At 41.6% G+C, this 17,612-nt stretch overlaps 1 protein-coding gene across 1 annotated transcript in view; it reads left to right on the forward strand.

Annotated features, from left to right (window-relative positions):
• LOC309543141 (uncharacterized protein) overlaps positions 1-17,612 on the forward strand; it is a gene marked incomplete at its 3' end in the record, with an annotated part of 1,180,881 nt that overhangs the window by 677,259 nt on the left and 486,010 nt on the right. Inside the window, exons 11-12 of the mRNA XM_082242522.1 lie at positions 6,969-7,133; positions 13,769-13,933. Of these exons, the coding sequence (XP_082098648.1) occupies positions 6,969-7,133; positions 13,769-13,933 (330 nt within the window). The remainder of the gene's footprint in view (positions 1-6,968; positions 7,134-13,768; positions 13,934-17,612) is intronic.

A 17,612-nucleotide genomic window follows, 5' to 3' on the forward strand; every position in this document is an offset into this window, starting at 1 on the left:
TCTTCATCCGAAGATCCAACTAACTAGTGCTGATAAAATAAACAGCTAGCAATATAAAGAAAAAAGACATGAAAATAAATCATAAGAGAAAAAAGAAGAAGGCTGAGACTGTCGCCTCAGCACAGGGAAGCCTATCTACTCCTAAGCTAGGCAGAAGACAAACTGAGTTGGGATGGCTATTGAAGGGGGTATTGGACTAGTAGGACAGCCCCCATGGGTGTGATTATGTAAATGAATTGTTCTTTTACAAGTCTTATGCCTAGAAACTCCTGTGGAGATGAAGTCAATACCCCATAAGTGAAGACTGTGTGACTGTGTGAATGGGCGGCGACTGTCGGAGGACGTAAGAGAAATACTGTTTTTTTTTTTCTTTCCTTGCATGTGTTTGAGTACTCTTTGCAAACTGAAGCCTTTTCCTCATCTATTAAGCTTTGGAGCAAATGCACTTTCAGAGGGCAACTGCACTTTGCAAAGTGCAGTCTATTTGCCTTTAGTAAACCAACCCCCATGTGTCAGAAATAGGCTTGGTCCTTAATGACCTTGGTATCCGGTGGGACAGGAGACCCGGGCAGAGCCGCGGAAGGCAGCAGGAGGGGGCAACCCCTCTTCTCGCTGGGACAATGGCCAAGCCGCTGCTGAGCTGCATTGGCTGTTATCCCCTGAAAGCCAACTGCCGGCTCTAAAAAAAAAAACATACCGGGATTATGTTTTGCACAGAGCAGCCCCGATCCTACTTTTCTTGGGATGCCCCAGCGGCGCTCTTGGCTCCTCCTCATAATTGGGTTCCCCCGCGAAGAGCAGCTTTCCATTGGGGCCCCCATGCAGGCGTGCTCATGAGTCCCACTGCTGCGTCCATTGACACAGACAGCAGGACTCGACCTGGCTCCCGTGTCGCTGGATTTCTAGTAATCTATCCAATGAGGACCCAAGACAGCGGCTGGAGCCACTGGGCTCGTGCTCGTCGCTGGAGCGATCGGCTTCAGGTAAGAAAAGAGGGGGGGGGAGGTCTATTTGGCAGCTGAAGCACAAAAGTTTTTTTTCACCTTTAAAATACCACTATAATACAACATAACGGTAGGTGTGCAAGTGCAAATAAACAATACTGCAATTTGCAGTTGTCTTGAATACCTGAAAGATAAAAAGAAAGAACATGAATATATATGCAATAACAATAACTACAATATAAGGGATCAAGTAGTATCAATTAAAGTTCAAGGCACCTCTATTAGCTTGTCGCCTAATGTTGAGCTTCTGGAGCGAGAGCAGTGTTGTATAAAGTACTCGAAATCCATACTTGAGTAAAAGTACAAGTGCTCGATCAAAAAGTGACTTGAGTAGAAGTGGAAGTGCTCGATCAAAAAGTGACTTGAGTAGAAGTGGAAGTGCTCGATCAAAAAGTGACTTGAGTAGAAGTACTAAAGTATTCAACATTTTTTGTACTTAAGTATCGCAAGTAGTTTTTTAAAAAATTCTCAAGTACTGAAAGTAAAAGTACCAGTAGTTTTGAAAAAAAAAAATTGCTACTCAAGTAGTAGTACAAGTACTATGTTATGTAGTTATTAAAGAAAGAAGTCAAAAGTTTGAACATCATATTGTTTCTTATTATTTCAAATGCAGCTTTTATTTATATATACAGTAGCATTTATTTTCGTATGCGCTGATAATACACATGTTTTGAGCTTCATGAAACCTGTCATCTACTGTTCTGGCAGTGGTCATTTTTATAATAGTAACAGGTGAGGAGTTCAGATTAACAAGTGGCCCTGAGACAAGCCCCCGTTTTTATGCCATAAAGACAATGTGAGAAGAAAGGGGAATTGCATCATAAAATGGGAGGGAACACATAAAAAGATTCCAATGAACAATGGCTTAAGAAAATTAACTATATCAATTCTCAATTCACAGTAATATGAACATTAACCATGACTATGCATTGTAATATATTTTCATACAAGTGTAACAGCACACACTCGATGAGAGTGGGCAATGGTATTTCTACACTGCCATTCAGGAGAGCTACTACAATACTAGTACCTTGCCTGGCTGAAACTTCTGTGATGACAGGTAAAGTGTTTGTAAACCTTCGGATTTTTTTAAAAACCAAAATAACAAGAGCAGCCCCAATCCACTTCTTCTGGGGCCCCCCTCCGACATTCCAGGCCCCTCCTCTTCATCAGGTCCCCCCATGGAAAGCCTCATTCCCTGGGGGCACCCATGGGTGCTCGCTCCTGAGTCCCGCTGCTGCATCCATTGACACAGACAGCGGGACTTGGCTCCACCCCCTGGTCCCGTGTCACAGGATTTGATTGACAGAAGCAGGAGCAATGCAGTAGTATTCAGTCTTACAGCCCTTTTATATTGACCCTTATATTTTGGCACAGGATTTGTCTGATGTTTAGGTAACTGAGACCAAGTAGGTGGGTATCAACGTTGGCAAGTTAAAGGTCACTGAAACTTTTTTTTGTCTCTGCCAGATATTAGGTTTGCAGCCTTTCAACACCTCATCATATGGCATTTTTTCAGAACAACAGTTCTCCCGCTCAGCCGTCATTGTACTATAGGCCAGACGGGAGCACTGTTGTTCTGAGAGGATATCATATGATGTCCTCCCAGAATGTGCAGCCGCGTGGCTGTGCAGTGATGAAATCTATCACAGGTTGTTTCCACCATAAACAGCCGATGACTGAACATTGTACTGGCCGGCTGGCAGTAACATTTGATCACTGTGACCAATCACAGCAGATCATATGACAATTCTAAACAATGGATGGCTTCCTTTCATGTCATTCGTTGTATACAATTATGATGCTAGCTGTGATTGGTCACAGTGATTACATGGTACATACAGGGCAACTCCCAGCCCATCTGTATCATGTGATTAGCTTTAGCCAATCACAGCTATTCACAACAAAAGACACTGAATGAACCAGTTTCATTAAGTAAAAATGGTTGCTTATACTTATACCAATGAAATTCATTAGTATAAGCAGTCATAATATGTTGAAAAAAAAACCTGGTCACTTCTCGAGAGTAGTACAGTGTTATTATAACCCTGTTTTGCTCTGGCCACAGTGTGTTAGAAAAGAAAAATCATAAAAAACATAACATTTGAAAGTTGTTTTTTACATACTGTCACCAGTCAGTGTCGCTGATCAATGCCACACCAGTTATATGATAGCGCTGTACTGCACTGGTAACAGTATTGTGAATTGTTTTTCTTTTATTGTCTTAATTTTCCAAAAAATTGTGAGAAAAAAATGACAGCTTCAAAAAACATAAATCCTTCCCGTAGTTAGTAGATGCAATAACTTTTGCGCAAACCAATCGAAATATGCTTATTACGATTTTTTTTTATCAAAAATATGTAGCAAAAAACAAATTGGCCTAAAATGTTAAAAAATTGATTGTTACATTTTTTTGAGAATTTCATATAAAAGAATGTGAAAAATATTGTAATTTTTTCAAAATTGTCGCTCTTTTTTTTTTTATAGCACAAAAAATAAAAATTGCGCAGGTGATCAGATACCACCAAAAGAAAGCTCTATTTGTGGGAAAAAAGGACATCAATGTTGTTTGGGTACAGCGTCGCACGACCGCACAATTGTCCGTTAAAGTCACGCAGTGCCGAATTGCAAAATAGGGCCTGGTCATTGAGCAGCCAAATCCTCCGTGGCTAAAGTGGTTAATTAGGCTGGCAGGTGCCATTTTTGTCTGGGCAGAAGCAAATCTGAACACGATCTCTGCAGTCCACCTCTGGGGAATGGACAATGGTATGGCAGACTTCTTAAGTCGCCATCAGGTGCATGAATTCCAGCAAGTGACTCAGAAGTGGGGCCTCCCAGACATGGATTTGTTCGTCAGCAAGTCTAACAACAAGGTTCCAATGTACTTCTCGTTGGAAAAGGACGGGGGGGCCAAAGTTATAGATGCCCTGGCTCAGAAATGGGCCTTTCAGCTGTGCTACGCCTTTCCCCTGTTCAAACCTATTCCCCTAGTCCTAAAAAAGTTTGCTCAGGAGAGCACCACTTTGATCCTGGTAGTCCCGTATTGGCCAAAAAGGCCTCGGTTTTCAGCTCTAATGAGTCTGGGGGTCAGAGCATCCGCTTATGTTGCCTGAGAGGAAGGATATTCTGGCTCAGGGTCTGGTACAGTTACCAAAAGTTCAGTCTCTGAAATTGTCGGCTCGGTATCTGAGGAAAGTCTCTTGAAATCGAAAGTATTTTCAGATGGAGTTGTGCTCACAATCCTATCTAGTAAGAAGAAAGTAACCCAAGCAATTTATTTAAAGTGTTGGAAAGTTTTTAGCTCTTGGTTGGACAGCAGAAAGTGGGCGGCAGGTGTCCCAGCCATCTTACAGTTTTTGCAGGAAGGAGCGAACAAAGGGCTGGCCATTAGTATGTTAAAAGTCCAACTGGCAGTCTCAGTGTTTCTCGAGCGATCCCTGGCACTGAAACCCTTAGTGCGCAGGTTCTTTAGGGGATTGGCCAGAATTAGACCAGTTCCTTTTAAAATTCTACCAAAATGGGATTTGGCAATCGTATTACAAGGCTGGAAAATGTGCGAATAGAAACCTTGGTTTGTCTCTTGTTGAGACACTGGAACCAGATCGCCAATTTGAGACAGAAGTGCAGACGCCTTCTGAGGATCTCTGGGAGGGGAGGTCATAAATGTCCTGTTCAAAACCACTGCACAGAGCAGGTGAGTATAACATGTTTGTTATTTTAGTTAAACCTTTTTTATACTTTAGTAACACTTAAGGCACAGTTTTTGATAATTCTCATAAGTAGCATGAATTGTTTGATAGCGCCCTCTAGTTGTAGTACATTATGAGAATGCTGAGAAAGGGATGACAAGCAATCAACTGTTTTAGACCATAACTAATAGACATTACCATGTTCTTCTTTATCAGCTTCAAAATTCTGTTAACCCTTCCAAGAAGGCTTAACCACTTTACCACCGGAGGATTTTGCTGTCTTCCGTCCAGGCCACTTTTTGCGATTCGGCGCTGTGCGACTTCAACTGACAATTGCGCGGTCGTGCGACACCGTACCCAAACGAAATTTACGTCCTTTTTTTTCCACAAACAGAGCTTTCTTTTGGTGGTATTTGATCACCTGTGCGATTTTTACTTTTTGCGCTATAAACAAAAAAAGAGCGTTTATTTTGAAAAAATAACAATATTTTTAACATTTTTTTATATGAAATTCCCCCCAAAAAAGATGTAAAAACCAATTTTTTTAAAAATTTTTGGCCAATTTGTTTTATGCTACATATGTTTGGTAAAAAAAATCGCAATAAGCGTATTTTGATTGGTTTGCGCAAAAGTTATTGCGTTTACTAACAAAGGGAAAGATTTCTGTCATTTTTGGTGTTTTTTTTTAACGCGTAATGGCGGCGATCTGCGATTTTTTTTGCGGGACTGCGACATTGCGGCGGACAGATCGGACCCTTGACTGACATTTTTGACACTTTTGGGGGTACCAGTGACATTACTGCAGTAATCAGTGCTATATATATGCACTGTTACTGTAAAAATTACACTGGCAGGGAAGGGGTTAATTTAATTGGAGAGGGAGGGGTTAATGTATGCCTGGTGCTTACTGACATGTAGGGGGGGAGGTGACTGTATGAGTCATGGACAGATCGGATGTCCAGCTATGCTGAACAGTCCGATCTGTCACTCCCTGTCACTATGGAGATCCGCCCGCTGTGTTTACACACAGCGGGCGGATCTCCAGACTCGATCCCCGACGATCGGGTAAGAGCAGCGGCGATCGCCGCTGCTCCTCCCCTGGCCCGACTCCCGCTGTGAATGAAAACAGCGGGAGCGAGCCTCCGGTGGCGCGCAAGCGCCGCCCAGAAGGGGGAGTGTCCAACGACGTTAATACTACGTCGCTGGACGATAACGAGCCACTCTGCCGCAGTAGTATTACTGTGAGCGGTTCTAAAGTGGTTAAAGTTATATTAAAGTCTCTTTTTTGTGTGTAAAGATAACATATGTCTGGCCGCGGTTTCTAGTGTGATTACTAAAAGGTCACAAATGGGAACGAGCTAGCCCTAGACCTCAAAGAGGTCGACTGGGAATGCATCTACACTTGCATCCATAAGGGATTGATTAATGTCTTCGCTCAGGAGAATGGTTTCAAAATATTTTCTACATGGTAAAAAAACTCCTGTCAGATTGCATAAGATCTCTCCAACAATTTCCTCCATCTGTATGAGATGTTCGAAGAAAACTGGCTTATTCTTACATATATGGTGGTTTTGCCCCCTAATTCAACCCTTTTGTAAGGAAGTCCAGTCCGACTCACTACCTAAATCACAACGCTTCAAATTGACTTCACCCCAGCACAACTACTCTTGCATCACTCTTCATCTCTTTGGCCATGTGACGGAATCCTGACACCACCGATTGTGTATCTCCGCCAGTAACCTGCTTCCTAAAGCTCTGGAACACGGGATCCGTGATTCTGGCTATAGTTACCCCAATAACTCGACAGTACAAGTTTTGGAGTGAAACCAGAATGAACTGTTTATTGACCAACTTTCAGACTTTTATATACACTTTGAGAATACAACATGATTTAATTATACAGATCCACCCACCACATCACACAATGGTTTCCATACGATCCCCAATACACATTACTCGGTGTAATTCAATCCCCTAGCAGACAAATAGGTGAGCTTATTAGCACACTTAACAATAGGTGAATGCGAGTGGTATTCCGTGTTCATCCTGTGTATGGAGATATCACCGTCTCTACACATGGAGGACAACATTGGGGATCTACTCCATTATAACATTTTTCTTAATTTAAAATTCTATTTCCTTAAGTTTATAAAGTGATCTAATATAAATGATTCTGATAAAGAGTTATGAGTTCCATGTATGTAGAGAATAGTTACATTCATTTCTAGAGGAGAAATTAATTTTCTTCTGGTAACATTCTTCTCTTCTTCTACAGATTGTGGGGAAATCACCTGACAGACAGTTCCTGCCCCCACCTGGCATCTGGAATAAGAAATAACCAGACACTGAGGACACTGGACCTGTCTAAGAACAATCTGGAGGGTCCTCATTTCAGGGATCTGATGGAAGTTCTGACAACAAGCTGTATAGAGGAATTACAGTGAGTATAACAGGACTGACTGAGACAATAATATTCTGGGACAGGTCACACCACATGCACTGCAGTGATTATTTTCCTGCATGGAAAGTAGGTTATATGGGTTACAATGGCATAGTTCACACCAGCGAAGTGCGTTCCAGTGCTCTTCCATCCCTAAACAGAAAGTACATAATGCTGCTTTTTTCCTGCACAGAATTGAACTGGAATGTGCTAAAAAGCATCAAAACAACATCGGACCCCAGTACAGGGGAAAAAAAAAAAACACATCTGAAATGCATCCAGAGATGCTTTAAAATGCATTAAAAACGCACTGGAATGAATCAAAAAAGTGTAATAAATATCAGATAGCAGAGAGGAAGCTTACTCACTGCCAACACCAAAGCAGACAAATACAAAGAGAAGAAAAGAAGAAAGCTGCGGGGTCTTTGTTGTGACCCCACACCACAAAGACCAAATGACTTCGTGCTGCACTGCTGACTACAACAAATAATGAGAACATAGCAATAAACACCCTGCAGAGGTGATAACTCCTGGGGAAAAACAACAATTGGTGAACACAATAAAACTATTGATGAGTAATTAGTGGCAAATAGTTCATGTACACAAAAATCAGTACATATATTGAAGCGGTAGTAAACTGCTGGAATTTTTTTTTTTTTTTTTTTATCCTGCGAGGCAAAGTTATAATGTGCTAGTGTGCATCCCATACCGACACATTATGTGACACTTACCTTAGAACAAAGCCCTTCCAGTGGCACGCTGTCACCGCTGACAGGGCTTCCATCTTCCTTCTGGGTTTTTGACTGGCCGAAGGTGCGACGATGTCACTCCCGTGCATGCGCACGAGAGACATCATTTACAGCACAGAACACTGAAAGAATGTTTCGGGTGGCAGTTCCTTCAGAGCGCTTGTGCTGGTGATGTCACCGGCTGCATGTACAGTAAATATCTCCTAAACTGTGCATGGTTAGGAGATATGTACACAGCCTATAGGTAACATTCATGTATGGGAGTTTACTTCCACTTTAATAGTTACTATACAAAAAGTAAAAACCCTCCAGAGATGTAACCCCCACCAAAAGAAACATTCAGGAAAAAAATATAATAATCAAAAGTGTGTATGGCAATAAAAGGAACAATAAACACCCTCCAGGGGTGTGATATCCAAAAGTGAACTCAATTAATAAAAATATTTTGAATCTCAAAAAGTGCCAACTAGAAAACAAACCATCAGAGAAATCCATATATAGTTGTTGCCAACATCCCTTTGCTCAAGTAGAAAAAAGATGAGTAACCCCCCAAGTACTTGTGGGACTTTAAAGGAGACTTGAAAAGGATAAACTTGTATTGTATAAAACATAAAATGTATTTGTTACATCCATATAAAAAGTCTTGAACCGTCAGTGTAAATGATATAAACAAAGTCATCAATTGTAATCAGCTGACTTGTTACAGGATATGCACATGTTGGTGACACGGTCTTCGCAATATATCTGATGAGTTTCACGAAGGGTTGAATCCTTTCCTCAGGGGTGTTATTAGGAGAAGGTCACAGGGCTTATATTCTATAACAAAACACAGCAATCATCAAAACAAGAAAATTACATCTATCTATTAATATATGCACTGATTTTTGTGTTTACATGAACTATTTGCCCCTGATTACTCATCCATAGCTTCAGAGCCGGTTCACATAGGGGCGACCCGACTTGCCGGGGCGACCTGTGAAGTCGCGGTGCACAGCTCGCACCGTGAACTCGGAGCGACATGCACGGACTTCATATCATTGAAGTCAATGCAGGTCGCTCCAGGTCGCCCCAAAGTAGTACAGGACCCTTTTTTTTAAGTCGGAGCGACTTGTGTCGCTCCTATTAGAACGGGTCCTGTGCTAATCTATGGCAGGCGACCCACAGCGACTTGTCAGGCGACCAGGTCGCCTGACAAGTCGCCCCAGTGTGAACGGGGTCTTATTGTGTTCACAGATTGTTGTTTTTCCCCAGAGGTTATCACTCCTGCAGAGTGTTTATTGTTAGGTTCTCATTATTTGTTGTGGTCAGCAGTGCAGCACCAATTTAATTTGCCAAATAAATCAGATAAAAATCACCCCGTCCAATCACTAGCAATGCTGATTGCGGCCTCACACTGTCTGCTGATACCATTCATGCTCCATACAGAAGGAGATTATAGCACAATACGAGTCATGTCAGTGGTATTCTGTGCTCATCCTATGTATGGAGATATCACCGTCTCTACACATGGAGGACAATATTGGGGGGTCTACTCCATTTTAACATTTTTCTTATACAAACAAATTGAATATCCGCGCTACCAGTGTAAGCAGCTGTCATAAACCACGGTGTGATCAGAAAATGAAATATAAAATACAGCGCTGAAAATGAAAACCTATGCATATATGGAAAAGTAAATATAATCAAAAATAACGATAAAATTCTGGAACAGTCCAATCCACCCATGCACTATGGCAAGTGAAGAGATCCGTCTAGTAGGTGCTTGAAAAAAGTGAGAACCTCCACCACAAGTATAGTGACCAATTGGCCTCTTACCGAATACAGGTGACCAATGCTCTCACAAAGGTCAACAACGCTTTTGCTCAAGGCAGGACGACCAGATTCCCAAAGTGATCACAGAAGCTCCTAGATTTCTTAGATCTCCTTCCAAGGATAGGATCTATCATGCAGTGTCCCTCATGTATGCTGCGAATAGTAATCCTTCTTACATGTAGAATGCTGGGAGTTGTAGTCCCTACATGTAGATCGCTGGGAGTTGTAGTCCCTCCATACAATGAGTGTACCCGGCTCGGAGCGGAGCGCTGTCTATAGACAACCTTCCCTCCCGCCGTCTCCGCTCACTTTCTGAGTGTGAGCGGAGACGGCGGGAGGGAAGGTTGTCTATAGACAGCGCTCCGCTCCGAGCCGGGTACACTCATTGTATGGAGGGACTACAACTCCCAGCGATCTACATGTAGGGACTACAACTCCCAGCATTCTACATGTAAGAAGGATTACTATTCGCAGCATACATGAGGGACACTGCATGATAGATCCTATCCTTGGAAGGAGATCTAAGAAATCTAGGAGCTTCTGTGATCACTTTGGGAATCTGGTCGTCCTGCCTTGAGCAAAAGCGTTGTTGACCTTTGTGAGAGCATTGGTCACCTGTATTCGGTAAGAGGCCAATTGGTCACTATACTTGTGGTGGAGGTTCTCACTTTTTTCAAGCACCTACTAGACGGATCTCTTCACTTGCCATAGTGCATGGGTGGATTGGACTGTTCCAGAATTTTATCGTTATTTTTGATTATATTTACTTTTCCATATATGCATAGGTTTTCATTTTCAGCGCTGTATTTTATATTTCAACATTTTTCTTATAAAATTTGATTTCCTGGAGTTTATAAAGTGATCTAATATAAATGATTCCAATAAAGAGAAATGAGTTCCGTGTATGTAGAGAATAGTTACATTCATTCCTGGGGGAGAAATGTATTTTCTTCTGGTAACATTCTTCTCTTCTTCTACAGTTTGTCCAAAAATGACCTGACAGACAGTTCCTGCCCCCACCTGGCATCTGGAATAAGAAATAACCAGACACTGAGGACACTGAACCTGTCTAGGAACAATCTGGAGGGTTCTCATTTCAGGGATATGATGGAAGCTCTGTTAACAAGCCGGATAGAGAAATTAAAGTGAGTATAACAGGACTGAGACAATAATATTCTGGGACAGGTCACACCACATGCACTGCAGTGATTATTTGTCTGCATCATAAAAGCATGGAAAGTAGGTTATATGGGTTCCAATGGCATAGTTCACACCAGCACAGTGCGTTCCAGTGTTTTTCCATCCCAGAACAAAAAGTACATCATGCTGCTTTTTTCCTGCACAGAATTTTACTGGAATGTGCTAAAAAGCATCAAAAAAGCATCAGACCCCAATACAGGGGAAACAAAATGCAAAAAAAAAAAAGAAGAAACATCTGGAGTGCATCCGGAAATGCTTCAAAAAGTATTGAAAACGCACTGAAATGCATTAAAAAAAGTGTTATAATATGAGATAGCAGAGAGGAAGCTTACTCACTGCCACCACCAAAGCAGACAAATACAAACAGAAGAAAAGAAGAAAGCTGCTGCAGACACCCCAATAGTGACCCCACACCACAAAGACCAAATGACAAATGAATTGGTGCTGCGCTGCTGACTACAACAAACAATGAGAACCTAGCAATAAACACCCTGCAGAGGTGATAACCCCTGGGGAAAAACAACAATCAGTGGACACAATAAAGCTATGGATGAGTAATCAGTGGCAAATAGTTCATGTACACAAAAATCAGAACATATATTGAAGCGGAAGTAAATTGCCCATCAAAACAAGAAAATGACATCATGAAGGCACATCAGTGACGGTTGTATTACATATTGCTCATAGTGGATGGAATGTGATTTTTGAACCACCTTTGTAGTGAAATATGTGTCTTCATGATGTCATTTTCTTGTTTTGATGATTGCTGTGTTTTGTTATAGAATATAAACCCTGTGACCTTCTCCTAATAACACCCCTGAGGAAAGGGTTGAACCCTTCCTGAAACGCGTCGGGTATATAGAGAAGACCGTGTCGCCAACATGTGCATATTCTGTAACAAGTCAACTGATTACAATTGATGACTTTGTTTTTATCATTTACATTGACGGTTCAAGACTTTTTATATGGATGTAACAAATACATTTTATGTTTTATACAATACAAGTTTATCTTTTTCCAGTTGCTTTTAAAGTCCCACAAGTACTTGGGGGGTTATTCATCTTTTTTCTACTTGAACAAAGGGATGTTGGCAACAACTATATATGGATTTCTCTGGTGGTTTGTTTTCTAGATTGCACTTTTTAAGATTCTAAATATTTTTATTATTTGAGTTTAGTTTTGGAGATCGCACCCCTGGAGGGGTTTTATTGTTCCTTTTATCGCCAAACACTTGTAAACACTTTTCATTATTATAATTTTGCTGCATGTTTTATTTGGTGGGGTTACATCTCTGGAGGGTTTTATTTGTTTATAGTAACTATTAACCACTTAAGCCCCGGAAGATTTTACCCCCATTCCGACCAGGGGGTATTTTGCGATTCGGCACTGCGTGACTTTAACGGACAATTGCGCGACACTGTACCTAAACAAATTTGGCGTCCTTTTTTTCCCACAAACAGAGCTTTCTTTTGGTGGTATTTGATCACCTGTGCGATTTTTTGATCACGCGCTATAAACAAAAAAGAGCATCAATTTTGCAAAAATAGCAATATTTTTCACATTTTTTATATGAAATTCCCCCCCAAAAAAATGTAAAAATCAAAATTTTTTAACATTTTCAGCCAATTTGTTTTATGCTACCTATGTTTGGTAAAAAAAAAAATCGCAAAAAACGTATTTTGATTGGTTTGCGCAAAAGTTATCGCGTTTACTAACAAAGGGAAAGATTTTTGTCATTTTTGTTGTTTTTTTTAACGCGTAATGGTGGCGATCTGCGATTTTTTTTGCAGTACTGCGACATTGTGGCGGACAGATCGGACCCTTGACTGACATTTTTGACACTTTTGGGGTTACCAGTGACATTTCTACAGTAATCAGTGCTATACATATGCACTGTTACTGTAAAAATACACTGGTAGTGAAGGGGTTAACTATATTAGAGAGGGAGGGGCTGTGTGTGTCCCTAGGGGCGTGCTTTCTACTGTGATTGGCTGTGGCTTCAGATGTATGAAGAGTGATCGACGGTTCTACATAGTAGAACCGTATGATCAGCCTTCATACACCGGGGAGAATGACAGGTGGCTTGTTTACACAAGCCGCCTGACTTTCTCCCTCTCCCCCGCCGATCGCCGAGTGACCGGCGGACATCGGGTCCCCTGGTCACACGCGCGGGGGGGCCCGTGACCACGCGGGAGCGGGAGCGCGCCTCCGGGGGCACGCGCTCGCTCCCTAGACCCTCACAAGCTAGTGACGTAGCCCTACGTCACTTTGCCTGTGAGGGGCTGACTGCCGACGTAGATCGGCGTTAGGCAGTCGGAAAGTGGTTAATATATGCACTGATTTTTGTGTTTACATGAACTATTTGCCACTGATTACTCATCCGTAGCTTTATTGTGTTCAGTGATTGTTGGTTTTCCCCAGGGGTTATCACCCCTGCAGGGTGTTTATTCCTAGGTTCTCATTATTTGTTGTAGTCAGCAGCGCAGCACTAATTTTTTTTGTCAAAAATATCAGATAAAAATCATCCTGTCCAATCACTAGCAATGATGATTGCGGCCTCACACTGTCTGTTGATACCATTCATGCTCCATACACAAGGAGATTATAGCACAATACGAGTCATGTCAGTGGTATTCTGTGCTCATCCTGTGTATGGAGAAATCACCGTCTCTACACATGGAGGATAATATTGGGGGGTCTACTCCATTATAACATTTTTCTTAAAAAATTCTATTTCCTGGAGTTTTATAAAGTGATCTAATATAAATGATTCTAATAAAGAGAAATTAGTTCCATGTATGTAGAGAATAGTTCCATTCATTCCTGTGGGAGAAATTCATTTTCTTCTGGTAACATTCTTCTCTTCTTCTACAGATTGTATGAAAATGACCTGACAGACAGTTCCTGCCCCCACCTGGCATCTGGAATAAGAAATAACCAGTCAGTGAAGTTACTGGATCTGTCCTGGAACAATCTGGAGGGTCCTCATTTCAGGGATCTGATGGAAGCTCTGACAACAATTCAGATAGAGGAATTACTGTGAGTATAACAGGACTGACTGAGACAATAATATTCTGGGACAGGTCACACCACATGCACTGCAGTGATTATTTTTCTGCATCATAAAAGCATGGAAAGTAGGTTATATGAGTTCCAATGGCATAGTTCACACCAGCGCAGTGCGTTTTTAGCGCTTTTCCATCCCAGAACAAAAAGTACATCATGCTGCTTTTTTCCTGCACAGAATTGTACTGGAATGTGCTAAAAAGCATCAAAAAAGCATCGGACCCCAGTACAGAGGAAAAAAAACAGTGGCCCCAACCAACGGGTGTTTCTGTATAGCGTCAGATAAAGAGGTCGTTAGCCAAGGAGCCGTCTGGGGGGGGGGGGGGGGGTATGTCTGCATCTTCTAACTCCATGGTCACCCAATGCTTAGCATCCCCATTACAATGCCAGTCCACCACCCTTGAGAGATGCGTAGCCCTATAGTATTTGAGCGGGTCTGGGAGGCCAACACCTCCTCTCGCCTTTGGCAGCAATAAGATTTCCATTTTTATTCAGGTAGCTTTATTAGACCAGACAAAATTCCTGAAGAGGGTTCTAAGCTGTTTAAAAAAATAAAAGCGGTATATGGATTGGTATCGCCTGGAGAATATATAGTTACCTAGGGAGGACATTCATTTTCAATTTGCAACATCTACCAAACCACGACAAGGTCAAGGATTGCCACTTCTAGAGACCTGACTTTAGGGTTTGGAAAAGGGGTATTAGGCATCCTGGGAAGACGTCATCTATGACGAAACGCTTCGGGAAGGCGTGCTGACGTCACCACGTTACACCCGGAAGTCAGGGAGCTGCATCCTCGGATCCTGCCGATTACAAGCGCTTTTTATGCTGTTTACATGTGAGTTATTTACCTTTTTTATTAAGCGTTGTGCCTACTTACTTCACCATTTGTGGCCTCCATCTCTTTGTGGTTTATGGCGGAGAGGGTTAGACCCGGACGGCCCGTGCTGTAGTGTTGTTCCTGATCGGTGCTTCCGCCAGGTTGAACCAGCCAGAGGGGTTATACTGTTACCCATTTGATCAGACAGGAGATGCACCATCTATATATATTGCTGGGCTTTAATTCACCTGCCTTGTGGTAAGCGCATGGCGTGGTTTTCACTTTTTGTCCCGGATTGAGGAGAAGTCACACTATTGGGGTGGATGAATTTCTGTTTCTACACCCTGCACATCTTATTTGGACTAACTTAGTCTTTCTTATGAACATTATGATTATTTAACTTGGATGTTGTGTTAACATTTATTCACTGCCTCATTCAAGTATATGTTTTGATCACTTATCTCTCAAGTTAGCGCGGCTCTACTTTTTTAAATATTAAGCGCCGCTGATTTAGTGAGATTAATCTTATAATTGGACAGTTCGCCATATACCTTTAGGGCTCTCAGAATGTTGGGGAGTGAGATATATGGGTTGGTGACCAAAAAAGAAATCAAATCGTCAGCAAATGCTGCTATTTTATGGTGGCCAGAGGGTTTACTTATACCTGAGATATCAGGACTCAGGGGTGTTATTAGGAGAAGGTCACAGGGTTTATATTCTATAACCCAATACAGCAATCATCAACACAAGAAAATGACATCATGAAGGCACATCAGTGACGGCTGTATTACATATTGCTCATAGTGGATGGTATGCAATTTTTGAACCACCTTTGTAGAAAGCTGCTGCAGACACCCCAATAGTGACCCCACACCACAAAGACCAAATGCCAAATGAATTGGGGCTGCACTGCTGACTACAATAAATAATGAGAACCTAGCAATAAACACCCTGCAGGGGTGATAACCCCTGGGGAGAAACAACAATCGGTGAACACAATAAATGTATGGGTGAGTAATCAGTGGAAAACAGTTCATGTAAACACAAAAATCAGTACATATATTAATAGTTACTATACAAAAAAGTAAAAAGTCTCCAAATAATAAAAATAATTTGAATCAGAAAAAGTTCAATAGTGCAAATTCAATCTCATCAAACTATAAATGTAATTTCATAGTGATAAAGCAAGTGTATAGAAAAGGAAAGAAGGGTAGGTCTAACTTAAGAGTTTTAGTATAGTGCCACTGGGATCACTATAAGTATGGCGGTCCTGCCCTTGGCTCTGAAACCGCATGCATATAAACTGTACTGGGAAAGACCAGTAGACCAAAAAGAAAGCCTTTCAGGGGTGGACACAAATTAAACCACAGGGCGGTAGTGAACAAAAAAAGTATATTTCGTTCTATGTGAATGTTAATCAATACAAGTTACAACTGTGGTTCAGACAGGGGAGTGCAGAGGTATAGTGGTGCTTGCAATGAATTAGTACGGTAATCCGTGTAATGTAATAAACACAATAGAATTGATGATAGTACAGGTAACCAAATTGGGGTGACAAACAATACAATGCACTAGTGGACATAGAAGCAGTGAGATTACGGACGTCCGATGGGGGTTGGCACTGTCAGAGAGATCCCGTTGGCAAATTGCCAAGTATAAGAGCCATGTTAACAATGGGTATGTGGGGAGATCAAGGGGATGTCAGTGGCAGTGTCAAAACCCTGCGTGCACAAGCTGTGTGTGCCAGAATACTGGCTGGGGTACACAGGTTCCTCCTGAATAATAAAGGGTACACAAAGAGGGTTGGGGATCCGAGGGTGGACAGTACAAGGAAGGTATCCTGGCCAGGACAGGGTAGTAAAATATGGGCCAGAGGCAGTTCATAGAGGGGAAGAGGGGGAAGGAGAATGGAAGCGAGCAGCAAAGTCCCATCGGACATCCGTAATCTCACTGCATCTATGTCCACTATTGCATTGTATTGTTTGTCACCCCAATAGGGTCACCTGTACTATTATCAATTCTATTGTGTTTATTACATTACACGGGTTACTGTACTAATTCATTGCAAGCACCACTCAACCTCTGCACTACCCTGTCTGAACCACAGTTGTAACTTGTATTGATTAACATTCACATAGAACAAAATATACTTTTTTTGTTCACTACCGCCCTGTGGTTTCATTTGTGTCCACCCCTCAAAGGCTTTCTTTTTTGGTTTACTAGTCTTTCCCAGTACAGTTTATATGGATAAAGCAAGTGTCCATTATAAAAAGTCCAAATGTGTAGATGGGGTTACTTCGGGGTTGGTTTACTAAAGGAAATAGACTGTGTACTTTGCAAGTGCAGTTACTCCAGAGGTTAGTAAATGAGCAGAAACTCTGCAGACTTCCATCATCCAATCAGGTGCAAGCAAACATGCTGTTTTTTTTATTTCTCTTCATGTGATTGGTTATTCTTTGTAAAGTGAAGCTTTACCTCATTTACTAAGCTCTGGAGCAACTACACTTGCAAAGTACACAGTCTATTTCCTTTAGTAAACCAACCCCGAAGTAACCCCATCTACACATTTGGACTTTTTATAATGGACATTATTGCTTTATTACTATGAAATTACATTTATAGTTTGGTGGGATTGAATTTGCACTATTGTACTTTTTCAGATTCAAAATATTTGTATTGATAATTTTCCTCGCTCTGTTGGGTTACTTACACTTTTATTGAGGTTTGCTGACCAGGAAATGTTACACTAACATCTGTTATGTGTATTATGTTGATACATTGTTTCTTTTTTCAGGCGGTGAGGGTTCCCCCCTTGACCCCTCCCATTTTTCC

This window comes from Pelophylax lessonae (genome assembly GCF_965119305.1).
Source record: "Pelophylax lessonae genome assembly, chromosome: 13".
NCBI classification, from domain to species: Eukaryota; Metazoa; Chordata; class Amphibia; order Anura; family Ranidae; genus Pelophylax; species Pelophylax lessonae.